Below are 27,621 nucleotides of genomic sequence, written 5' to 3'. Positions count from 1 at the left end.
GGCTTGGTTTAGTAGCAACGCATTTTTGTTTGATTCGTTATGCGACATTGAGCTCCATCAGGCGGCTGCACGCGGCGTCACTGAGCTGTGTGGACTTCTGACAGGTGGTGTCACTCCTACGCGCTGCGAACTGCTCAGTCGAGGAGTGCAGATGGTGCGTTGCAAGCTATGTATGCCAACAGTTACTGTTTTAGAGAAATTATATACCCCCCAACTCTTCTCTCTTCTTCACTGAGAGTATTTCACATGATCTACTTACTTCTGCAAGAAAGAACAGAAATAATCACAAGCTGTGATACTGTGTTTTATATTTACAACACAAATGGGAAATTATACTGTTGTGCAAAGTCTAACAAAACAAAACAGCGAGGCCAGAAATCACTGAGCAAAACACTGTTGACAACAACGGTATGTAATTAATGTGAACTGAAAGAAAATGATCAAGAGTTACAGTATGTACATTACATTTCATGGAGGATCGACAAATCTGAATGTGAAGGTTGACTGAAATCTGACACGAGATGTCTGCAAATACGAGTCCACACCCCAATAAAACATGCAGTCCGAAACAAACAAGGCCATGTGAATTATGCTGTATTGAATGTTTCACAAAATCAACAAAATATTGTGACACTAGTCCTGAAAGCAAAATGACAAGAGTGAAATAGTGTAAACTCATCAGATATTGTACAAGTTCGCTGTAAGACCTGGGAACCTTTCTTCTCTACTGACATCTGACATAAATTGACACAAACTGTCCATTTGTTGCTGACCATATGGCATGCTTAAGCAATAGCACGAGTAACTGCAAATGAAAAAGAGCTAATTTGATATTTTGGTAAATAATGTTATTCACTTTCAGGTTGAGAGTGATATGAAAACATTGATACCACTCTCTGCACTAAATAAGCCAGCCCCATTTAGCCTAGCTTAGCATAAAGCCTGGAAACTGAGGGAAACAGCTAGCCTGGCTCTGTCCAAAGTTAACACAGTTTACCTTCCTCTAAAGCTCACTCATTAACATGTACAGTCTTCTTTATTTAATCTGTACACACACACACAAATGTAAAACTGGCCATTTGTGGTAATCACTATGACTGGCCAAGAAATTGTTACCGCACGGAACTCCCTATAAAAACACATCTCATTTTTACATTTCTGTTGCTTATCGTTATATCATGTTCACCTTTAACCACAACCAGGCTCAGTGTTTCTCCCTGTTTCCAGTCTTTATGCTAGGCTAAGACAACTGACTGAGTAGTTTTGACTAAATCTCAGCAAGAAAGCAAACAAGCATACTTCCCAAGTCAAAATGTCAAAAATATCCTTAAAGAACAGCAGTGAATGACAGAATAACAGTTCTATAAAATGCTGGTATGGATTCCATCAGCCTCTGCCTGTTTTATAAAAAATCAAAGTTACTTTAAAATCAAAGTTACTTTTTGACATCCTTGCACAGTTTAGACGGCTTCCAGCCTTTGTGCTAAGCTAAGCTAACCGGCTGCTGGCTAGCACTTCAAATTTAGTGTTCATGCATCAGAGTGATAGTTCCTCATTTAACTCTTGGCAAGAAAGAAAACACAATTAAAATGCAATTTCTTTAACTCTGGTTTCATTACAAGTTATTTCCAGATCATAAACTTGGAGTCTTGTGTTTATATGATCATATCTGCCCATGTGTGGATTAGCTAGAGATGTAGCAGTTCTATGTATTTTTATCAGTTGTTGTGTCATTAATCAGCAGTAAGTTGTATTACAGTGACCACATTTTATACTTTTGTAGTACAGTTATAATAACTGACCTAAAGCAGTGCCCCGTAAACACTGCAAAGAGTCTTTGGCTCTTCCCATGAGACACAATGTTTTACAGTACATGAAAGTCTGTGTAAGATACATGTACTGTAGACTTCCGTGTGACTGCGCAAATACAGATGCACACAGTGTGAGTCAAAGTCCTGGTGTGCATTCCGATGATAAAAAAAGTTCATAAGGAATTTACCATATTTTGTTCCTTACACTGAGAAGTGTTCATGTATTCAAAAACAAAAGCAGAAAAGGGTTAAAAAAAAAACATTAGTGCATTAGTTGACGTAGTAAAGCCAGTAGATTAAGTTGAAGAGGGAGAAGGTGAAGGGGAATATTATCCGTGACCATCTGTCGATGGCGTTCACATCGGTGAGGTCTGGGATTTTGATTTTGAGCTGTGAGGATCGTCTCCGCAGACGGGTTTTCTTTAGATGTGCGTTCCTGTCCATGCTGAGACGTTCTGGCTCTCGCGGAGCGCTCGGCTTCCTGTACTGAACGCCCGAGTTATCGAACACCATAGAGGAAGAGTTGTGGGTCTCGCTCACGGTGGTTGTGATCTCATTCCCGCCTACTTCGTTGTGGATCTCCAAGGTTGTCAGCAAAATGTTCCCATGGGAGTCGACCTAGGCACAACAGACATGAGTCCTGTTAAAAATGGGCTGTGAGTTGAGGCATCAGTGACTGATGACACATGTGCAGCATGTGTCAGGCCGTGGGGCTGGTGTCTTCTACCAGGCTGACAGATTATGGCCTGCGAAGCAGAGAGCAGCCTTTCAAAGCAGGTTTCCTGTCCCAAAGTTAAATCACCTCGCACAAATCAGCTCAAGGTTGGACTGGATGGCTGTAATACTTGTGTCATGACAGCTTTTGCTTCCTACACAAGAGCATATAAATCATATAGACCTATGAGGCAAAAACACAGGCACAGTATGTACACAGTAATATAACACATGTGGTGACAAGACATAGCGAATATTTATTTTCTCACTCTTTCGGTTTCAAACTAATGACAGAAATGGAACCGTGACGAAAAATCTGAGATCCACCTCAGACCTCGCGCAACTTTCATGAGGTGGCTACTTTGTTTTACATACAGCTAAAGCAGGTAAAATCCTCACCTAACACATCATTCAACAAAAATTATTCAAATCTGTTCTTTTTACATTTTTGACTTGAATCCATGAAACTGATGAGAAATCCAGTTCAGTTTATGATTTAAACTGAAACACTCTCCTCTTCATAACCCTTACGGAAAAACCCATGCCTCAGTGGATGTAATGGTGATTTATTAAAGTTATGCCATGTTACAGAATGCTATGCAGATAAAAGGTATATGTAATTTATTTTAAGGAGTTTTTGTTATCATTTAGACAACTGCAACCGAAACGAACTTCCTTCCTATCATTTATTACTTGACTAACTTTATTCAAGGTCTCTTAAACAACAATTTTCCTCCTAAGTTGGTTTTATTCTTGATAATGGGCTAGACAAAACCGCATTTTTATAGAATATATTGCAAACACATAAGTTTCATGAGGAACTTTAACTGCAACATGGTTACCAAATATAAGCTGGCTGAAACATATTACTATCTCAAAGTTCATTCTATGTTCTTTTCATAAGTTGCGGCATAAGATGTATTATACCCCAGAGAAGATGCATTAGATGAGTGTTGGTGTTGCTGGCAGCAAAGAGGTTGTTTTCTGCGTGTGTTTTGATCTGGTGACCTTCAAATGTTGATGAATATTTTATGCATGCATCATGATTTATTGCTAAATCCTTGACTTTGTTTATCAGGTACTAAAAACTGTGTGCTAAAAGTGCTAATACCTCACTGTGAAAAAACTCAGCTACAGATAAAAGTATGATCAACAAAATGTACTTAAAGCATCAAAGGTAAAAATACTGACTATGCAGTAAAATGTTCCCTGTCAGTGATTTCCTGTTACATCTGATATTGTTGGATTAATATTACTGCTGCCTTAATGTGCATGTTGTACTTTATCAGTGAGGATCTTTAAGGCTGAGCTCATTTTAACTACCGGTACTTTGTATGCTGTTGGCTGGTTTCATCTACAGCAGTGCATCATATTCTATAAGATCATCATATGTTTGTAGAATCTCTGTCCATTGAGAACGATGTATCTCTAAACAGTCAGAAAAACAGCCTATTTTCAGCTTTGTGGTGATGCATTTTACAGCTAACGCCAGCAGCTTTTAAATAGTTTATTTAGCTTGAAAAGAGGAGGATTTGTACCACATAAAGGAAAACTTTCATGGTTTTCAGTGGACAAGAAAGGGATGTACCTCACATTTGTACTTAAGTCATAAGTACTTGAGTTTCATTCCAACACTGGGTACTAACAGACAAGACAGGAGGAGTTCAAACGATACAATATAAACTGATCTAGCACTTTTGGCAGGGAGAAATTGCGTTGCATCGTTCAGGCTTACTATATTTTGAAAGGAAACCACAGGAATTTACCAATACTTGGCAATTTCATATGAATTCTGATTTTCAGAGACAGTAAGAAAAATATAATGCATATAAATTATTTGAATCTTTATACAGACCTTCTAGTAATAATGATTATAATGTGTGTGTATCCGTATAAACCTTTGTTACTGTTAGTGTGTATGTACCGGCTGTGCTACGTCTGGTTTGTTTGCATTTACTGTGCAGGATATTAGGGCCACAAACACATACAGACAAAAGATAAAACACCACACAGGAAGAAGGAATGTAAAGAGGAATATACTTAAATGTCACAGTGGTTATGACACAAATGGCTTATTGGGATGTTGTGATTAAACATGTTCCTTGGTTAAATGAGGAGGTCAAACTTTGCCCCGCAGCAGCAAAGTTTCAGTAGCAATTTCACAGATGTGACACAACAGACAGACACTCACCCGTTGTGAGTGACGACGCCCTTGTACCTGATTGGACTGTTTAATTGATGAAGACTTGCAATTGCCTCCTTCCAGGGCGGACTAGCCAGGAGAAACACAAACAGAAACCCTGTCTTTTTCCATTTTGGATCGTTCTGGTTAACTGGTATTTTTTGCTGGTATCAGTTCGACGTTCCGAGCGAGCTGAGCTGGTATTAAAATGTGATGTAAAAACACAAGTCCGAGAAAATAATCCTAACAAAAACATTTGCTATTTCAGCTTGAACGTGGAGATTTTTTTAATTTTCCAACAGAAAGCCTGTGACAGTAAAGGTCCAAGTAAAAAGGTGCTGCTGCATGTACGGTGGAAAATAAAAGAAACAGCATTTTGATCTTTGGACCTTAGACTTTTCAAGAGAATAAACATCAGGGTATGTCAGGCTCTATCCTAAGTTACTAAATCAAAATCACTATAGCATCCCTTTAAGTTTTTTTTTTATTATTAAATTAAGTTCCAATTAAACTGAATGACTGCAATTTAACATTTCTGATATTGTATTACTCAGAAGTTTCCAAAAGTCAATCTATCTGTATAACAACGAGTCCTACATAAAAGATCCACTTAACTGTTAGTTAAAAATGTTGCTTCCAGCTTCCATGGTCCATTGCTCTGAATCTGTGAAAAAAATCTGTCACCTGATTCTCCGGTGTGTGGAAATGATTCTCACCTTGGGTCTATCAAATTTTTCCCGGTCATTGTTTGCCTTCTGTGCCTTCTCCGCCAATTTCTTCTGCATCTGAGGACCTCTTCCAAAGAAGATGTAGTTGACGAAGGCATATTCCAGCAAAGCCAGGAAGACAAACACAAAGCAGCCCATCAGGTACATGTCTATAGCTTTGACGTAGGGGATCTTGGGCAATGTCTCTCTTAAATGGGTGTTGATAGTTGTCATGGTCAGGACAGTGGTGATCCCTGGAAAAAAAGCACAAAAAAATAATTAGAATCACTATGAAGAATTAGATTTTCAGACAGATCGTCTTTTGTTCTTTCATTTAATCTAATCTGGGTTAATCAGAACTAGTAAATTAGATTGGACGATGCTATTATGTCTGGCACACACTCATACTGAAAAGGTTGACACACATTTTATGTCTCTCAGATTTAGCAGCACTGTCACACAACGTTGCCGCTAGCTTGCCTCTGTGGCAAACAGAAACTAAAAAAAAAACAAAACAAAACAAAAGAAAAAAGTCTCCTGCTGCCCAAAAAGGAGATGTGTGTTGGCAGACCTTGTTTGCAGTTATTTCAATTATTAATTATGTGTTTTATGAATTTTTAAAGCATGAAGGTTTTATATTGCAGAACTTCTCCACGAGCCTAGAAATGATGTGTGTGACGTCATCCTAATGTAAAATCGGAACCTAAGAGAAAAATGCTAAAGCACATATTCAGTGGGCCACACGATGCAGCACCAGCCCATCAAGTGAGAAAACTTATTTTGAGCTTGGATGACCTATTAGTACAATACATACATAATACAATTACTAAATACAGTAATCAGAAAGTCTTATTCGGTACAGAACTCCTGTGTGTACCGTCATAAGTTACCTGCTTGAGTGACAACACTATAGACATTAGCACTGTGAGTTAATGATGTTTGTCATTTATCAACCCTCAACTTTTAACCCCCTGTGGTTCTTAGAAGTATAAAATTATGATCGTTGACAACATCACAAATCAACCGCGATGCAACCTACTTTTAAAATATTACTGATTCCTACAATTTTGTCCAGCATACGTACAGTTCCACCCACAACTGTAGACACACACAATAGATCTAGCGTTTACACTTGTGTTTTGAATCCAGTCTCTCTATTAGACATCTCACTGTCTCTGAACACATGAAGCTATTGCAGTTATTACAATAACATGAGAGTCTACAGATGTTCACACTATGTTACTTTGATCAAAGGAGATGGGATATCAACAGCTATGGTGTAAACTGAAATTAAGTCAGCGTTGCCACTCATGATAAGTAAGATAATTCATAGGTTGCATTCCTGTATAAGAATACAAGTAATGCCTCTTTCCAAGTTTCTCTAATTACAGGTTTAATTAAAAATCCATGTGGCGTTACAGGGGCTAAAATGAAGGGACACTCTTAAGAATGTTAACAACTCATTAAGAGAGGGCACCATATTCTGTCAAGGTCTAACCCTGAGTCATTGTCATCAAGTACAAACATTTCCATCAAACCTGATTAGAACAGATAAAGGAGATCAAAAACTAAAAGAGAGAGCGAAACAGAAAAAGAAAAAAAAAATTGTTCAGATGAATGTTTCTCAATGCCTCTTCTTGGCAGGTTTGAATGTACTTGGCTTGGGTAATCAAAAAAGGCTCCATTATATGGTTTACAGCTCATGTAGCATAGAAGGAGGGAACAGACTCAGCAAATATACAAATACACACAGCAGCAGTGTACTAATTCTCTCCATAATGTGCACCATCAACACTAAATGTGTCTGTTGTTTTTGTGTCTCCTGGATGGCTCACCTACGCGGACAGTGTGTCTATTTCTGTCGACTCAGACTTACATAATTAAAACAAAATGTTGCACTGTACAGCACTGTATGTGTGGGGGTGTTAAGAGCACTGTGGGTTTATGGCATCGATTTCTACAGAACAAAGTTAAGAGCAAGAATCTAAAATCTCTCGGTACTCGAAGGAGAGGGTTACTCAACAAATCCCGAAAAAAATCTTCAGTGCAGTAATGTGGAGTTTGCTGTTGTCTCTCACACAAGACACTTTATGCATTACCCAAAAAAACTGTAGTACAAGGACTTATTAGCGTTATGGCTGTACAATAGCAATCCAATTCAATAAATATCCCGTTCCATATTATTATCATTTCAAAACATGAAACTAGAAACATTTAACAAAACTGTGTTTTTAGCAACTCACACAGCCAACATTAGCTTCATTAGCACAGTGGATAGAGTCATTTATGCAAGTAAATTCTCTGAACATATGAGAAGCCTGTTTTTGTCTACCTCTTCCTTGTATCAAGGAAGCAATGTTTCAAGCATTACTAACAATTTGCTGATAAATTTGCTACCACTGCTTAGCAACCTTTCAATTATATCATATACTCAATACAATCTATAAAGTGAGTGTGAGTTTCAACGCCTCACTTCAAAACGTAATTGTCCACTGCTCATATCTGAGGGCAGATACGTATCCTGCGAATTTAATTTCACTCAGGATACTCACACCACTATAATGGCAGAGTGAATGGAAACAAACAATAAACCATCACATACACAGTGACTGAATTTGGATAGTACAGTAAGTGTAAATGCTTTCGTAACTGCACCGGTGTCACAGTGTTTCAGACAGTGGTTTTCTCAGTGAGAAGTTGTTACTGTCCTCTGAACAGGTCTGACCCTGGGGAGGTGCTTTCAAATCCATGGCACCTCAAAGTGTACTACATTCACCTTTAAATCACAGTGACCACACAATGCTGTGCTCTTTCTTACAGTCAGTACATTGTGTGCATAGATGTTTAATGAGGATTTCCATTAAGGCAAATATTCTTGCAGAGATCGATGCGGTGAGGGATGCTAAGGTGTTTCCCAGTGGTGAACTGAAACAAACAAGAGGTCCCATTACATCACAGAGCAGTAGCCTCAAACATACAAACGAACATTCTTCCATGATACAACATTTATTTTGTATCAGATGTTTATGTATTCACACATGGAGAGAATTTACTGATGGTGCCCTGTCTGCATTTAATATTGATTGAACCACCTTGATACTTGAGCAAAATGTCCACTACTTTGGGCAATTTCATTGGTTGAAATTTTTTTATACTAGTGCTGATATGATATTTGGGTTGTGGTGCTGATATCAAAGATATCAAAACAATTTTTAATTGTAATTTGAATACAAGCATTTTCATGCAAATCCTTTTTTCATTCAACAAAAGACTCCGAAACTCCCTCTAAATATTTTCCATAAACAATGGCCTCACACCAACTTTAAAAGAAAAGGACATCTGGTGCTGAACTGAGGATATTATTGGACACACTTGAAGCTGAGATTAAGCCATTGTGACAACATTTTCTCCTTTCCTTTGAACTCATCTGGGAAAGGCAAGATGAGCACAGTGGGGAAACCCATCCCAAGAGGGAGGGTGATCCCTCCTAGCAATAGAGAAATGATAACAATAGCCTTGCTACAAGCCGAGCGAGAATATTCGCATGAGCGTTATAAACAGCATTAATATATTATTACCTTGTTTTTGTTGTTGTTATGGCAAACAGTTAGCCAACCACTGCATATTAACACATCCTGCAGACACTAAGCAATATTATCCTTCATTTAAAGTTGTGTCTCTGACCATCTGATGAAAGTCACTCTCCTTCAGTTCTGTCGTGGTCTCTACCAACTGCTGAGGGAAATATCCGCCTCTCTAGGTGCTGAACACTCTGCTGTTTTGCCCAAGTAGTTTTTGACTGTGTCTGTTTACCGTTTGGTGCTTGGCAGTGGGTTTATCAGAGCTTTTTTTTGAACTGAGAACATCAGCCTGCTGTGACTACATGGGATTCATGAGAACTGTGACACCACAACAGTGAACTATCCATCCATCCATTTTCTATACCGCTTATCCACAACAGTGAACTAAAAGAGGCTAAAATACTGCACAGATGTGTGATAGTTCATTGCTACGAATGACACCTTTCACTTTGCAAACAATCATCTGATCGATCATTAATATAAAACATTTATTAAAGTAGTTTAGAAACCCCTGAGCTCCATGCTAACTTAGGGAAAGGAAAAGATCACTTCCAGTTAGTTTTGACAAATAAAATCGAACTGGAAATGTCAGCTCCCCTGTTTATGTCCTCTTCTGGCCAGCCTCATCCAACCTCACCCTACCCATCATCCTTTCCGGTCACAGTACACTAAATCATATGAACTTGACATGATGTCCCAACAAACGCTCCATCTACTGACGAAACAGCATCTCTCTGAAACACAGGTAATCAATCATAAGTGCACCTCATATAACAACACAGTGACATTTTCTGCTGTGTAGCCATCCATTGAGAATGTCATCATTACCTCCCACTCACATGCCACCCCTTCTTTCCTTTCTGTCTAGTTTTCTTTTAATCTGTCCAATACTACCTGTATGCTAAGACAACTTCCTTGTATGTGTAAACATACGTGGCAATATAACTATACTGTAAAACTATACTATAATAAAAAATACTTTACACTTATCATATCGACAAACTGACTGAATACAAAGAGGCTCGTCAAGGTAGGAAAAGACAGTTTTGTAACTTAGCAACAATATATGTAATATACTGCAGCACGTATATGCATCTAAAATCAAAATTTGTATTTGTGTTCACAAATGACACCCAGTGACTCATATTTGCTGTTACTGTCAGCACAAGTAAATCAAATAACAAATAAAAACAAGATTTACATGTCCTAATGTTTTGCAGATTGACTTTTGATGTGTCTCTAAAGTTTACAGTGTATTCTTTTTTATTGAATTCATGTATTTTGCAAATTGATGTGCAGAATTTGTTTCAAGAAAACTGTTTTAGCTGTGTTAGACTCTGAAAGGAGGATAACATTAAAATCTAGTGATTTGTTGGTGTTCTGATTTTATGACACAGAAAATCGACACATTTTTTGTCAAAACTACAACAACATAACACTACAACTATTTTAACCACCAGCACTGACACCTAAAACTACTGCAGCATCTCATGAGCTCAGTGGAATTATGTTATATTGAGAGCGGTACATCACATGTTTGATTTCCTAGGACTCAAGTGAGCAGCTTTTCTTTATTTCTGAACCAGTTTGATTCCCAGAAAGTCCACCTACTGCCACATTTACCATCAATCCCAAAGTCGGTCTTGGATGATATCATAGCTTAAAGGCTTCTGTTTCTATCTTTGGGACAGAGGCAGTCACTGTTCACAAGCCTGCAGGCCCAAACAATATAGCATAAAAGACCTGCCATTGAAAGTGAAACTACAGAGCTGAGGTCAACGTACTGCACGGGGCACATCATACCTAATGCAACTCTGGCAGCAGAGGCATCATAATTTATCCAGAACGACACCCAGGATAGGATGGTGATGAGGATGGAGGGCATGTACGTCTGCAGGATGAAGTAACCGATGTTTCGCTTCAGCTTGAAGCTCAGAGAGAGTCGAGGGTAGGCACCTGCAGAAAAACACAGTGAAGAAGAGAAAGCCCTCTTTCATTCCAAAGGAACAAGGGGATGTCTCGCACTTTGTTTTGGTTCCTATGGCAATGGCTCATGAACTGGTTTCATCACCATGGAAACAAGCAAGTGTGGTTCAAATTGCAAATCATCTTATGAAAGATATTTAGATATTATCTGTGTGCAAACACCACAATGCATAGCAAAAAGAAAAACTTTTTACTGTCTACACACACATACACAATAAACTGTACACTAAACATAAAGATACAGCCAGCTTGGCAGTTAGCTTAGTTTAGCATTAAGACTGAAAATGAAGAAGCAGATAGCATGGCCCTGTCATTTTCATTCTTTGGTTTTTGCCTGATTTAAACAACAAGACATAATGTGTTAATAAGTGACCTTTACAAGTGGTGGTAGGGAGGTTTGGTTACCTTGAGACAGAGACACGTTAGCTGTTTCCCACTGTGTCCAGGCCCTGTGTAAAGCTAATATTTAGTTTAAGCTAACTGACTTTATATTTATCATAAAGGTATGAGAATAGTCTCATTAAACTCTCAACAAGAAAGCCAAAGGGTGTATTTGCCAAAATGTCCCAATAATCCTTCAACTTGTCTCAATCAGATGTTTGTAATAGTGAACATTGTTACACAATTTACAAAATGAACAAATACATGAATGTGTAGGTATCATGTTACTTTGCACTTGACAGAAATAGGGACTGGTGAAGATCAGCTTTATGACAGTTATAACTGTAACTATCACTACTGCCAGAGTGATATTTACACCTCATTTACACCTGAACAAGTACGTGGATATCCGAAACTCTAGTCACAACAACAAGAGCTGCCCTTTTTGGTTTACTACTATAAGCTGAGTGACTAAACATACACCTGTGCTGCTCCCTGTGGGCTAGACCCACCTACTGAGAAGATGTTAAAAGCATCTGTAGACATCAGGATTTGACCCTGAGTGTAATGAGCTCTAACAGCCCTCTCAGTGTTACCTGCTCAGAAATGTTCAGGCTACATCCATCCTACATGTCATTAAATCAGCCATGGGAATAATCACTGCTTTTGTTTTTCTGAGTTTTTGTATTATACCAGGATAAGTCATGCTGTCAGTGCTTTGCCTCATGGATGCACTAATATACAGTAAGTCAAGCACCCATTCATTTAACAAGATCTTGAAGAAACAGAGGGCTAAATGCCTGTATTATTACTCCCTGTTCTGTTCTATAGTGAGAGACTATCATGGTATCATATGATTCCTGTAATTAGGAAAGCCTAATGTGTACTTGGACTCTTGCAGGAAAACAAAGTACAGGAGATATTTTGGTGTCTCATGCAGAACCTAAACAGCAGTGAAAAGGCATCTTCTCAGCATCTTTCTGTGATCAGTGGGAGTCTACATGAAAATGCGATTAGAAAAATTCTAATTTAACTTTAGAGTTTTCTGTTGGAAATAAGTGATGGTGTGTACGTTTTTGCACCAATCAGGGTACAGCAACTTTGGAATTAAAATCTGTCAACAGTTGTGGGTTGTTTGGCAAAATCTGCACCCACATAGTCCTGATAAATCAGATCAGCTGAGTTTTAGGTTGTTAAACTTTGAAACACCTAAAGGTGCTTTTTAACGTCTACCTTTTCAACTTCTTTATGAATTTTTAATGTTGAAACATTGAAGTTTTCAGTTGCTTGGTGTTGAAAATGAAAATGGTGCAGGCAAATTTTAGGTTGTTTTTCTTTTTCAGCTAAAGTGACAAAAGTGTCTGATACAAACAAATAAATGATAAATGTAGACTCACCTGTGGAAAAGACCACGTTCCTGGAAACCAGTTTGTAGTCGACTATGGAGAACTGAGGGAGCTCGATTCGCGTCACTCCGGTCACAGCAGTGTCTCCTCCTTTCCAGTAGAACTCTATATCATCTGTTGTATAACCATCTGACAACAGGGACACAGGAAACAGCACAGGGTGTGACTCTTGTGACTGGAAAAGCAGTGACAAGTGCAGTCGACTCATTTTGTTGGAGGGCTGGAATTAATAATGCATTTTATTTGCTTAAGTGAAATCTGGGGGCCTAATAGCTACAGTTGATTTACAGTAACTCCTATGAATCACACAGACTTGGCTGGCTATAAGTGCTGATTACATGAGATGTAAATCTTCATGGGGAAGATGTGTGTCACTGCAGGCAGACAGACTTATACAACATGCATGGAATCCAATGTTAATAGTTAGTAGTTAATAGTTTTAGCACAGATAAGACAAATATGTCATCAAGACTGATGAAGTTGGGTGAATTGCTAATGTGCTCTGCGATGACAATCACTGTCTGGTTAAAACCTTTCTGGACAGGCACAGTAGCACTAACTGGAGAGGGAGAAACAAGCAATCTCAACCAGATACGACAGCTTAATAAATCAAGAGCAATTCAGCAGTCTGTGCAGTTTCTCTCTCCACAAGATGAGGAGTCCAAGTGCTTTTTTATGAGAATCACGGTGCTGTTCATATTTTTAAGGGATGAGAAAGTATAGCCGTCTGCTGTATTTCTTTGCTAAGCACAAGCTGTGGGGCTTAAACTTACAACTCTCAATTTCCAGAGTGCAGTTCTGTTCGTCCAGCGGGTATCTCCTCAGATCCATCATGCAGGCAGCTGTCGTCGTGATTCTGAATCCAAACAAAACCAAAGGACAGGTATACATTACCTGTGTGACCTGGTTTTCGATGATTTAAAGCATGACATCAAATAGAGAAAGATATGATAGCAGATTCAAAGAGAGGTGCTCACTTGTAGAGACAAAATAACAACTAGTTTCATGTCGAGCAGATGATTACAGACAGACATCTTGGCATTGCAGTGATACTCATTATGATTTCTTTGAAAGCCATTTACTGCTAATGACACTTATGGCTTTTCAGAGCTGCAGTGTTATATTGAGAATTCAATCCTGAGCTGCAGTCCAAATAAACATATCAGACAAGTTAGACCCGCTGTATTACCATGCAGTTGTGACAACTGCAGCTTAAATGGCTTTGACAAAACAAATAAAACATTCAGTCATTTCATGCATCGTGGGAAGATTAGATAGTATGATGTGATAGTCTAAAAGCCAAGAGAAAACACAACAAATAAGCATTAACATTCTGCAGTGGGTTATGGATTTTATCAGGATATGAGACATATGAATGGAAAGTGGAAAAGGACCTTTGGCTGTAGTCACTGCTTTTTCACAGACATAATTCCAGTTGTTTGTTCTGTTAAGCTACGGAAAACAAAACTCAAACAAACTCACCGAAAGCCTACCTGTAAAAGGAAGGTTACAAGAGGTTTAATGTCTTTGGAGGAAGTTTTGAGTTTCAGTCATGGTGCCTTTCATTTCGAAGTACCTAAGATTTCCTACAAGAAATCTGGTTTGCTGTATTTGAGACTTTATGGTAACAACAGCGCTCACCTGAGGCCGTAGAGAACAGTGCCATCCGGGTGCAGTCGAATCATGCGGTTCTTAACAGTGACACCATGAACAAAGGACTTCTTGTCATTGAGGAAGTAGGTGTCTGGGACCCAGAGCTGGTCTGCTACTCTGTTATCCAGTGTCAGGTTGAGAGGGATCCCTGCATAGGCCAGCCTCTTATCTCTCCAATACTGCTGGAAGTACATAGTCAACGTGTAGTCCTGTGGGGAGTGAAGACAGCATAATGGAGCTATACTATTAATATGGAAATCATACATTATGGCAGTATATGGCAGGTACAATAAACAAATTTGGTTTCAGATGTCTGCAATTTCTTTAGGCCACTGAGGCCACCATTGTCCAAACTGAAGGCAGACTTTACCAAATTCTGCACAGAGGTCAGGATGGATGTTTTGTAACTAAGGTGATATTTATAGAGTTGTCAAAAAACCCTGATTCTCATCAGTCTGCCCTGGGTGACCATATTTCAAGACATCTCTCAAAAAGAAATCTCTCTAAGCTGCTCTGTGCACAAAACTGGTGCTGGCCTTCAGACTATAGATTTCCTTTACTGCAGGCACAGCATCACCACTTGGTTTCAACTTCGTGACTGACCACAAGCACATCACAGCTACTTTGTATCCCAAATACGTACATACAGATATATAGATAGACAGATAGACAGACAGACAGACAGACAGATAGATAGATAGATAGATAGATAGATAGATAGATAGATAGATAGATAGATAGATAGATAGATAGATAGATAGATAGATTTCATGACATATTACCAGCCATACATGCAGTGACATGAGGCAGTTTTAATAATTTACTGGCTGTTAGTTTGCAGCTAGGTCTGCAAGTGGATCCATCAAAACACAAAAGCTTTTCCAGGCCTTTAATGGAGCTTTTCACTAGCTCACTTGGCTTTATTCTGCTGACTAACATTCTCTTAAATAAATAAACAGGTCACAGGAAATAAACAAAAACTTGGCACGTGCTGAAAATGCGTACATTTCAATCCTCTGGTGCAAAATTGTGCTTGTAATAAAATGTTCAAAAATGCCAAGATTTCCTTTGGATATTAAAATCAATAGCAGTATTTCTTTTTTTCACACTAAACTAATTACTACGACGGTGTGCTTTCTCAGAAGGAAACTGCTGACCTCATTCTGACTGAATAAAGAACTGCATTATTTTATTTAACTCTCTATGCAAAATTCACCAAGGTGCGAAGGGCAAGCTGGATCATGCATGGCTGACAAAGCGTAGTCTAGTTTTGCATTTGCAATGAATTACATTACATGTGATTTGACTGATGGTATGATTCAACATAATATGATATTGATTCCTATGAACAATTCAGTGTGTGTGTGTGTACAGCAGGAAGATGTATTTATTCATTATTAAAAAAATGAAATTGATGATTCTCCTTACTACATTTCTCCTAAATCTGCATCTATAAAGATGGCCAGAAACTATTTTGCAAGTTTTCGGAGTGGGAGTAAGTTCTGTAGTAATCAGATGTAATACAGCATATTTCCAGAAAATCCCCTGCTTGAGACGTTGCTGTTTTGTTTTCCAAGTCTCTATAGAGATGGGTTCGCCCTCCCAGTTCTCCCTCACCCCCTGTGAACAGAAGATGCCCTCATTACGCTCTCCCCCACACACAGTGCAGGTGTGGGCTGGGTGAATCAGCTTTACACAACAGCTCTCACACTACAGAGATGGAGCCCATCCACCAACCCTCTCAATCAAAGTCTGGAGCACAACTATTTCAGTCTGTTTTACATCCTCAGATCCCACTTCAGAAGTTGTCCTTGACTGCCTTAAAGACTGCTTTAGCATCTTGGAAACAAAGCTATGGCACATAACTCTGACTGTGCACACTATACAGTGTGCACTCCTCCTCCCAGTACCCTGAGTAACCTGCTGGTCCCACAGGGCTCCATTGCAGGCCTCAGATGTTCTCTCCAGGGGGTTTACAGTTTGTGTAAAGACACCCCCTGGCAGGCACACTGGAGGTCAGTGTTGCCAACACATATTTAATAAAAGGCACTGGGTGCTACAGCAAATGGCTCAAGTGCTTTATGATTATGACTATGGCACATACTGCTTCACTTCAACAAATATTTGCAACACCCTCTGTTTTAAGCAAAAACAGCTCATTTGCTCACCTTCATTAGCCCTGTGAGGCTTTCTATAAAGCAAATAAAGTTTGAGGTAGACGATTGGTGTATTAGATGTAGGTGTTACAAAGAGAAAATACTGAAATGGTCCACAAATCACTCAAAAATAATGCATGCATTTCATGTCACATTCATGTTATTGCAGCCTGCCATTAGACTGTGGGCTGCACTTTGTCAAAATAAACAGTAGAGCCCGTAATATCCTACTAGCTTATTGCACATATGTTGGTACTGGTGTACTAAGCCACAGGAAATTTAAATAGAGAAAATACAGGGTGAAATTTATTTTTTTTAAATGTAAAATATACTCAGTGTATACAATGCTCATACTCTTTCAAAACCAAATGTAAGAGATTTCTTAATATTACATATTACTCTAAAAAATAAAATCATTAAATATATCACAGGCCTCTTATATAGAGCATCGGTAGTTGTTTCACCATGAGCCTCCAGAACAGTTTGGACAACTCTACTGGAGGTATGTAACAGCAGTTTTAATTGCTTGCTCCTTCAGTTTGTCACCTGTCTGTATATCATTTGCTGACTGCTTTAATGGTCTCAGTTCACTGAGAGACAGTGTGTGTCCATGAACTGACCACAACAAATAGTCATAAAGTTACCTTTGTGGGAAAAACATGCTGCTCTTTGTCGAAGTTCTCAATGAATCTGAGTAGCAATGAGGTGGAGGGAGCATGTGAGCATGCACGAGCATGTCAGGGTCACAGCAGAGACATATCTGGTTATATGATTGGATATTACACGTCAGCTGATAGTCAAACAGCTGCTGAATGAGCCAATGACTGTGAAGCATGAATGAAACAGCTGATGGTGATCAGCTCACTCAAACACAACTTTAATGCCCAGGCTGCTGCTATGCTCAGTTTTTAACTAAATGCTATAATATTTTCATGATACTGATTCCACTGAAAGGCAGCAATGATAATACTGAGTTATGAGCTAGCTCTAGTGAAAATGAACCCTCACTTTGAGTGTAATATTACATCATATTGCGATTACATGACCAATAGCCATATCTGACAAACAAAAGCTTTCAAAGGCCATCTCACTGACATTTTAAAAATGTTAACTATTTAAAATTTTGAAAATACATGTTAATACTCCTTACTCTGGTTTGTGTTTGGGCACCCCAAAGAGTGGTGTTGTTTGTTGTCAGATATGTAGACCACATGAGACAGAAAGAGGCTTGTTCTCAGCACCAGTGAGTAAATGAGGCCCAGTGGGAGGATGAGTCGTGTCATCTTCGGCTCACGGAGTGCACCGTCTCATACTCAGACGTGGTTACTGTATGCCAGTCAAACATCGTCTACGTCAACTTAACACCCGGATATCCGCTGGGAATACAGGAATAGCACTCAGAGATGTTTGCCCCGTGCAGTAGGGGGGCTTTTCATCACTCCAAAAGACAGCTAAGTGTTCCCAGGAGAATTAAAAAATGTACTATATTTATATTTTACAAATCATGCGTTTAATAATGTCAGTCTCTGCATCTTTCCACATGGCATTTTACACATCCTTTCATTAAATGACTTCATTCCTTTTACCACCTCCTAGCAGACTGCTTGTGAGCAATATTATCTTATAAAGCAGTTACAGGTGAGCTGCTCTTTGTGGAGTGGATGGATGGTTGCTCCAGAGATCTCTGACTCACAGGCCATGGAGACTAGATGAAAAAATCCACAGGCCAAAATGCATATTGGATATCTCTTTCGTATTTAATTATTAAAAATGCTGCAATAAAACAAGTTACAGACCTTTTTTTAGTACTTGTTGTACAAGGATGTGGTTGCATTTGCTGATAAAAATTAGATACATCTTTTTTAAAGAATGCCTGAAATCCGTTGAAATGAATGAGCTATTGTTATGATTTAAACATGTAACTGTTGTAGTGGAAGAACATCAAAACGGCCATGTTTTTTAACAAAGGAAAATCACAAAAAATTTTGAAACTTTCCTGTTTTTAACATCCTTTGTTGTGGCCATTTGAGAATAGATTTTTAAGTTTATGCACAGAGTCAGAGAGGACAGAAGCAGCATGGCCGTTAATGACACCAAAACACAGCTTAGTTTTTTTCCTTCACTACTATTTTGGTACAAACATTTACACGCTGTTCAAAGGTTTACTTTTTAATTTCAGGCCCTGTTGGTGTATAATCAAAGTGGGCCAACAAAGCATCTTCCCTGCACTCCGAATTAAACATTTCTGAAGCCCTAAAAGCACAAAGGAATTGTATGACAGTTGGTGGTCATCTCAGCTGATTGCATAAATCAAAACTTGTTCAGCCACAATTAGTTTCACATGAATCTGCCGCATCAACTCAATAAAAGCACTTGAGAATCCATTTTTATTTTAAACACCCTGTTAGTGACGAGTAGATTCTGCCTCACAGAGGGTTTACACTCCTGTAGGGTCAAATCCCACTATTGTGTAACTCCACTAAATGCAGCATTGTTCCTGCAAAACAGAAACCTCAGCTTGTTGTATACAGAGGACTACACTAGCATTTCTAGCTGAGTTCTCCTTACCTTGTGAGTATCTGAAGCCTGAGGCTATTTGGTGTGTTATGAGGCTGACTTATTAACTAAGCCCTTCAATATAAATCTGGGAGAACATCTGTAGTATGAGTTTTTTAAGGGTAGTACTTCCTCCAGGCAAGAGGCGGATAATGTTAAAGTGTCAAAATGGATGGGTGTTTTAGCACATGATGGATCTGTCTTCCAGCTGACTCATACTGTGGCTGCCGAATAAATGTGTAACAACACCGCTGGGAGGATCTGCTTTTTAAGGTGCTTTATGTTCCTGGACAGGTGCTTCTTTAAAAAGACTCAAAACCGGTGCATCACATCTGAAAAGCGATCCACAATAAATAGTTTGATATCATATTTTGTTCCTGCAGTGCTTTTGTGTAACATGGACATTTGATTATGCTGAAGCTTTTAAAACAACAGCATAAAAGAAAAGGAAAGAGTGCTCTTTATTTCCATGCTAAAAATAAAGGAGAGGTGTGAGTAAAGACAGAAATACATTAATAATCTTATTTCCTAGACAACAAGCTCAGCACTTCACCCACACAGACTATAATGGGCCAATACTCTGTGTGACTTCGGCTGTTTGAAAACACGCCGCCAACACCTTCATGCTCTCTACTTCTCTGAAGAGAAGCTCTGCTTTGGTCTGTGCAAGGAGAATGACTGGGCAGCCATCAAAGTCTTTTGCAATGATTTATTATGGAGAACAGCTCCGAATCTTGTGTTTTAGGTATTTAAACCGAGTAACAGAAATGACAGATATTTGCTTACAACATGTGATGGCTGGCAATCTGCACTGAACTGCTCTATAAATAGTCATATAAACACAATAAATAGAACACAGTGTATTTTTAAACCAAAATACATGTACAATAGTTAATGAACTACTCTTTGGCGGGCCCAGTCTGACACACAAAGGCAATGATCTCGTTAAAACTTAGCAGGCAGACTACACAGCAGAAATATTAGTACTAATGCCAAGAAACGGAAGTCAGACCCAATTGTTTAACCAGACACTGCTGAGGCAAGCAGTCAGTTATTTGTTTGACTGTGTCTACACTGTCAGTGTTGCTTTACAAAAACTGAGCAGGCAGCTCAGGTTAGCTTAGCTTAGCATACAGCCAGCAACAGCTAGCCAGGCTCTTGTCAACAGTAACAAAATCAAATTAAACTGAGAGTGGAGGTTTGGAGGGCTGAGGCTTATGTATACTTATACAGGTTTAAGGTGTAATTTTGGAAGTAAATTGGGTTATGCTATGTGGGGCAGAGTTGCGAATCACACTGAAAAGCATCCAGTTAAAAGTAAGTGATCTTGAACCTGAGCCAAGTTTTCTCCTTTCTGCTCTTCTTTTCACCATTTTACAACCTGCCTGCGTCAGGGAATCCAACACTGCAGCGCAGAACACAATCACAATCTCTTTTCTTCACTTCTGGGGTCTAGCCCAGCGCCAGAAAGCACACACACACACTTAACATACATCTTAAATTTTGATTTACTTGTTTTGTAAGACATTTTATTGACACTGAAACAGCCTGAGATAACAAGAGGGTCCAGCGTAATGCCTATAATCCAAGAAACATTGATCATCCCTCAACCATCACAGCAGGTTGTGAAGTGCAAATGCCTGCAGAGAATTCATAGAGATAACTTTCCTGCTCCTCTGAACTACATGTGAAGAAAGAGAGACATACTACTAACAAGACCTTATTGTGGTGTATGAAAAGAGGCAGAACATGCACTGCATTGCAGATATAATCTGTCTGTTTCCGCTCCTCTTAAAGCACAACTCTAAACTGAGCACAGAAACCTGACGGTGATTTACTAAATGTAGACTCTGATCCTATTAACAGATTGAACGTTACTGCAAATAACACATAAGACCATGCATGTGCACACATATACTTGCCAAACAACCAATCAGCAGCTCATTTCAAAGCTGAGCTGGCATTTTAGTGAGGCTGAAAATTTGGTGCAAAGGATTCACCACCAGGTAAAGTAGTCAGTGTTCAGCAGTAATGGAAGGTTTCTTCTTTTTTTTACCCCTTCAGTGAAGCAAAAAGACACCAAATAATTGGCATTACATTGAGACAGAATATGCTGTGTTTCACTGAGCTTCGTTTCGTCTCACGGCTCTCAGCGTGGTGCCGTGAGGTTCAGCTTTTGCTCAGGACAGATTTCTTTTGAGTCAAGCTATACAACAGATGACTGACACTTTTCATCTTCAGTCCGACATCAGTAAGAAGCCTTCAGTGATATGACCGGATGCTGGATGCGCCACTCATTGGGCTGTCATTTGTGTTTGTTTCATATTTCATACTCAGATGACATGGCAGCTGCTCTGGGAATGTCAAATTTCTCCAACCGACGCAATACGTTTCTGAATAAAATAAAGCCAAAAAAGCATAATTTAATGCAGTTACAGCATCGTGCTACATTCACAAGTTACAGATTAAGCATGTCTTTGGGTCAGGGAGAGAATGCCAGAGTACCGGGAGAAAACCCATGGCACAGGGAGAACATGCAGATGGGCCCAGATCCGGACTCGAACTCACATCCCTCTTGCTGTGAGGGGACAGGGCTAACCACCGCACCCATAGATACAACCATAATATTTTGGATCAGGACCTTAATTCTAATGTGTCAGATACATGTTTAATCAACACTGAAGTACATATAATAAGTATCAGACTGGGCTTTGTATTGGTAAATATTCACTATCAAAGGACTCGCGGCCAAAAACAGACTGAGACACACTTAACTACAACCAAGCAGAGGGTTTATTTTGCTCATAAGAACTGGGAATGTTAAATGGGTCACTTCAGTATTTTCAGACTGAACTCTAATTGTCTCATGTTTTTGTGTAAGTAACTAATGGAGGCAACAATTTTTGAAACCGGCGCAGTATTGAACGAGAGCACTGGAGCCGGCAGCTTCGAGATGCACAGTAACGTCAGAGCACATCCACTTAACATGCTTATTTTTGCCACTGACATGTTAAGCTCATAAGTACAAGTAAAAAGACACAGGCATGAGACAGAAGGCAGAATACTTACAAGGTTAATTTAAGAGAAATTGAAAGTAATTTCCACTGACATGACCTGTAAATTTGAAACAAATACTTACAGGTGCCAAAAATACATTTAAATGTATCTCAGCAGCCTCTCCAAAGGTGATCAATATGTGGAAATCCTGTCCCAAGTTCAGTGTAATGTCCCAAAATAACCATATCCGCTACACTGTGCAAAGAGCTGTGACAAATGCAAGGTATTAAACAATTAAATAGCCTATTTCAGCGAGAGGGATTCTCCATAAACACACTGGGTCACTGGACGCCTAGAGATGGTCCTGTGAGCAAAATGTGAGAAGAAGCTACAAATGCCAAAGAACTCTGGAGGGGGGGACTAGAATGCAACTGAGACAGTAAGGACCAACATAATGTTGTTCACGGCCACAGTGCTCAGGATACTCTGATAAAAGTGATCTATGGCTCCAGGCTTTAGAAACATAAATAAATGGAAGTAGTGCTGATGTGAGGTCACTTTGCTTCCTAAGTCATAGCAGACTCCCATATATTAAAAGCACCCTGACTGATAAGTGATCCTGTTGGTTTCCGTGTGCTTGACACTGCATCAGGATAGTGAGGATATTTTGGGATATCTGGCATATCAAACAATATAATGCCTCATGGACAGGATGAAATTTTAAAATTGTATCATTTTTATCACATGCTCAAATGCCACTTGGAATCTGTATTTTCTTTATGTGTCCGATTCCTCCAGCAGTGAGGAGGGGATGTATTTTCCTCTGTCCCATCTGCATGCCTAGACAGACATAACAACAGACAGCCCGATGTGATCGCCACTGAGGAAGCCAAATGCTTTCATACAGCAGACGCAGACAGCAACTCTTGAGTTAAAAGCGGGCGCGGTCTCTATCACGGACATTAGCTTTGGTCCATTAAGTGCTCAGACTTAGTTAACTGATTATAGATTTTCAAAGCTAATGAGATTGAGAAAAAAAATCGCTGTTCACTTGGAATCAAAGGCCTTTCATGAAAATAATCTTAGCCGAAAAGTCAAATTTTGTACATATGTCCACAAAAACAGTTGCATAGCTCGTTAGATTGGTGTATTATTCGTGTCCAGTTTTAGAACAGTTAAGCTGGCAAACAAAGGAAATTGTTCCTCCTGTACACAGAACCGCTTAATGTATTCCAGGGATTTTAAAGACTGACAGTGTAGGACTCTCAGACAAAACTGAGACTGAGCCCTGCACCAGTAGCCCCCATTAATGGGCCAATGGGTCCCACCCAGTACGCCAAATTAACTATTATCATTCCCTGTCTGCAATATACCTGTGAACACTGGATTACTTTGATACTGAAGAAAAACCAAAAATGTGACAAATCTCATGCAAATTCTGGGGAGGGGGAGTTTTTTCCTCCATGATTTTGAAACAGATTCATGGACAAGTTATCACAGCAGACACTGGAGACAATGATATCCTCAGGATGTGTGTGTGTCACATTGATCCAAAAACATGTGTGTCATGTCTGTGATGAGATCTGACTGAATTACAATTTTGAAAAAGAGTACAGCTTCAAATTATGGCTCACAGCCTACAGCTCTCCCTCCACTGCCGGCTTCAGCTCCCCCGGCTTCCTGGGGAGGTGCGCCTCATACAGTTTGGAAACATCTGCTGTGTTCAGTTGTTCTACTACGTACGTTTGTTAGAAATCCAAATCTAAAATGCAAATTAATTGTACAGAAAATTATGTGTCGATCAATGGAAGAAACTGATCCCATCATCTAACAAAAAAACTTTATTTGTATTCTGTATTTTCTTAATATATCCACACTGTTGTGGTGAGTGTTGTGGTTCTCACTAAGCCACACTCTGCTGCCGTGTATAAGATGCATTAAAATGCACCACGGGTACCTTTCATCACACACACTTGTCAGGACAGCATGTCAGGGGCTATTTCCTCTTGGTAGCATGTGACAGGGCATCAAGCTCTGTCAGCAGTTCAGACAAATGATAGATGGCATACAGGCATTAAACTGTAAAGCCCTGTGGTGTGCCAACCAAAACACACGTGCACACCGACACGCACATCCAAAGGTCTTGCTTGTTTTTTTATATTTGAAAGTAGAGGACATGGCAACAGAACTTACTGACCTCACCTTCTAACAGGACCACTAGGGCATCTGCTAAAGCCACACAGCAAACCAGTAAACCCATACGAGCCATAATCTGATCCAGCAGAGCAAACTGTTCTCCACAATGCAAGGAGCCTCTATAATCCACTTTCTGTTCACAAATTAGACTGCAGCAATTCAAGATGCTGTACAGATTATTCAGTGTTAGTGTTTTTTCATCACTACTTTCCAACAGCACGCCTTTACAACGTGTTTATGAGTATTAACTAGTGACTTTGTTAATGGTTTCTGATTCATTTACAAATACTTCATAAACACAAACAGCTTTTGGGTTGCCAGGTTGTTCAAACTGATTTTGGTACCCACTTAGGTAATACTTAAGGACAAGCAGCATTATCATAAGATATAGGTAGTGGCTTAAACGATGTGAAAAAGCCATGATTTATTAGTGGAGTACTGACATTTACAATTTCCTTTTCTAAATCGGGCACACACCAGCTAAAAGGACTTTTTAACAAACTTGCAACCCAACCCTTCCCCTTATTAACAGTGTGTAACTGTTCTATAAGACATTATTAAAAGATTAGTTAATAAAGAGATGCTAGTAAACTCTTCCCGAACAAGACAGTGATACCTGAGATTCTAATGAAACCCTTAGTATCACTTTTCATTGATTAATTTGTGTTCTAGTAATGGTAAAACGCAATCCAACACAACAAGTGACTGAAAAAATGACTCAGGATTTGTATACAACTTACCATATTGACTTCTGACACCATGTCTATACTCGCCACGTCTATACTCATGCCAACAGCAACCGGTGGACCTTTGAAATAAACAAAACAACAAAAACAAAAAGTTAACTATGGACTACACTAAGAAAACAGGGAGGTGAAGAAACATTTAGGGAAGCCATTGGGGTGAAACCCACAAAATGTGGTGACCACGGACATACCTCCGAAGTCTGGCCGAAGACGAATATCATAACCTTTCAACAGTTTATCCACGGTCTCTTTGACGTAGGACATGTTCCCCGGTTCGTTGACGCTGAAAGGGAGAAGACAACAGGGATGGTAACACTTTCGGAGGACGGACACCCTCACTTGCGTCCGCAGTGTTAACCCCCGGACACTCACCTCTGGGCACAGCACATCACTGCCACGACGAGCGGCAATGAAAGAATGTCAAAGAGCCCTGTTTTCTGGGGTCTCCACATCCCTTGTGTGGTGTCTGGATGGATGGGTGAGATCCAGCGTTCAACAAATGACTAAACGAGGAAGCCACAGTGCTCCCACTCCCACCCAGCTCCGTTAAAACAGGTGAGACTTCCTCCACATTATGTCTACTTCTAGCGCAGCCTGTGTTAACATGCTTCATGAGGCAGAGGCGCGTTTACTTGGATTTCAGTTGTGTTCATACGGCAGCGGAGCCGGAAAGCCTCATACAGGCTGCTGCGCGTCTCCATCCTCCGGTTAGCAGGACTCAGCCTCACGCCCGTTAGCTCACATTGGCACTACAAAGTCTGACAAATATCCATTATAAGATTAAGGATACAAATCCACAGGTCCGCTGTCCAAGGGAGCTACATGCGTAAAATACAGCATATGTTGTCGCCCAGGTCCAAAACAATATCCCGTTTCAGAGCCCGGTCATGGTGAGGCTAACTCTGAGTTTGGAGTATGATTGACTTCGTGTCTCGAGCTGTCCTGGTAATCATTAAAGCCCACGTGACCGTCTACATATCGAAGTTTACTTAAACGGCCGTCCTCTCGAATTGAGAACCTCAGACAGGGCGGGAGTTCAATTATGGTGAGATGCAGTGGCGTAAGTCAGGGGGGCTCCGGCTCTTTCCTGAAACCTCTACAATAACACTACGTATGTGCCATAATGAGACACCCGCATGTTATTTTCGCTCTATAGTTTTACAGCAGAGGTGCATTCAAGTAGCCCGAGCGTCTCTATGGCTGTCTGAAATGCCCCTCACATTCCCTGGTGGTTAGCTAAAAATGTCCTCTCTGAATCTTTCAAGTGTCACTCTGGTGTGACATAAAGTGGGCAAAAATGAAGCTATGTTTTCTCTGGACCATTGCAACCTATTGGAAAAAAAAACACTGCTAAATGATATATAGCCCAGGCGAATTGTTTTTGAAAATGAAATCTTTCGAGAAAATTACACATTCTTACTCTTGTAAATGAGAAGTTAAGCTCATTATCAGTAAATCCACTCAGTTCAAAAGCCTTACAATTAGTGGGTTGCTGTTAGACCCTTATGCTATTTGCACTAATATGACCCATAGTTTATGGAGGCATTAGTTTAGCCACACTATATGGACAAAACATCCCAAAGGTGTTGGATGGGGTTGAGGTCAGGACTCTGTGTGGGCCAGTCAAGTTCTTCCACACCAAACTCATCCAGCCATGTCTTTATGGACTGTGCTTTGTGCACTGGGACACAGTCATGCTGGAATAGAAAAGGTTCTTCACCAAACTGTTGCCACAAAGTTGGAAGCATAGCATTGTCCAACATGTCTTAGTATGCTGAAGCATTGAGATTTCCCTTCACTGGAAGTTAAGGGGCTGAGCCCAACCCCTGAAAAACAGCCCCATCCCAATACTTTTGTCCATATTGTGTAGATGTTGCTCTCTGACTGACTTTACTGAGCCAGTGTTGATTTACTTTTCACTTCTTGCTTTGTGTCACTGTCAGGCTAGTTTTAAATGTGCTGTTTTGCCTACCATTAGCACACAGCCTGATTGTCACTGTTCAGCAAAGCTTACGGCTGACATAGGCTCACTTTAAAGTCAGTTTAAGAAATTCTAGCCCACATATTGTCTGTAGTTGTGAAGACCCCAGGTGTGATGATATAGAGAAATCATCTGAATGCTATTCAAATGTTTCCAGGTTTGACAAGGGGCAAAGGTCAGAGATAGATTGGGAAAAGATATAAAGAAAGAATAAATAATACCTCCCCCATTTGCTCCCCCATTCAATTATCTATGGAGTTGCTTAAGTGCCTGAGAACCTTGCAAGTTTATTCTTGATAGTGTATCAGCCAATTTAATTTGTTTCTGTAGAGAGAAAGTATACAGAATGTTTTCTGTATACTTTCTCTCTGAGCTATTTTTTCTGTTGGCTTCAGTATTTGCTGTAGTGGAAGAAGTTCAATATTACTGCAGGGAATGAGACTGCGCTTGCCTTGGACTCTTACCAACAAATTTCTCCTTCCCTTCTTTCAAGAGACCGACACTGGTCTTCCTCTGTATTTCAGAATTAACACTCTACTGTTTTTTACTAAACTTTTCAGGGAATGAT

The 27,621-nt window shown here is 39.7% G+C and overlaps 1 protein-coding gene across 3 annotated transcripts; it reads right to left on the bottom strand.

The window, feature by feature from the left end:
• Positions 1-290: 290 nt before the first annotated feature.
• On the bottom strand, positions 291-25,675 carry gabrb3 (gamma-aminobutyric acid type A receptor subunit beta3). 3 transcript variants are annotated; one of them, XM_046391777.1, is made up of 10 exons: positions 25,445-25,675; positions 25,264-25,355; positions 25,067-25,134; positions 14,410-14,630; positions 13,542-13,624; positions 12,760-12,897; positions 10,799-10,951; positions 5,424-5,668; positions 4,717-4,797; positions 291-2,429 (listed from the first exon to the last, which is right to left on the bottom strand). In XM_046391777.1, exons 1-10 carry the CDS (start codon positions 25,522-25,524, stop codon positions 2,082-2,084), a joined length of 1,509 nt encoding a protein of 502 aa, XP_046247733.1. In that variant the 5' UTR covers positions 25,525-25,675; the 3' UTR covers positions 291-2,081. The 3 variants fall into 3 exon arrangements, with proteins under 3 accessions (XP_046247733.1, XP_046247731.1, XP_046247732.1); XM_046391775.1 differs by lacking the exon at positions 4,717-4,797; XM_046391776.1 differs by lacking the exons at positions 4,717-4,797; positions 25,067-25,134; positions 25,264-25,355; positions 25,445-25,675 and adding an exon at positions 17,222-17,438.
• Positions 25,676-27,621: the final 1,946 nt, after the last annotated feature.

Source organism: Scatophagus argus, chromosome 6, assembly GCF_020382885.2.
Source record: "Scatophagus argus isolate fScaArg1 chromosome 6, fScaArg1.pri, whole genome shotgun sequence".
NCBI lineage: Eukaryota > Metazoa > Chordata > Actinopteri > Scatophagidae > Scatophagus > Scatophagus argus.
Note: the sequence above shows the minus strand (reverse complement) of the source record. Positions and strands in the feature narration are given on the sequence as shown.

What these genes read in the sequence shown, in the direction of transcription:
- gabrb3 (XM_046391777.1), bottom strand. Translation starts at nt 25,524, where the DNA reads ATGTGGAGACCCCAGAAAACAGGGCTCTTTGACATTCTTTCATTGCCG. An exon ending in ACTGTTCTCTACGGCCTCAG is followed by an intron (nt 13,625 to 14,409) that starts GTGAGCGCTGTT and finishes GTTTGGATTCAG; the next exon opens with AATCACGACGACAGCTGCCT. An exon ending in AAAAATTTGATAGACCCAAG is followed by an intron (nt 4,798 to 5,423) that starts GTGAGAATCATT and finishes TCTCCTGGCTAG; the next exon opens with TCCGCCCTGGAAGGAGGCAA.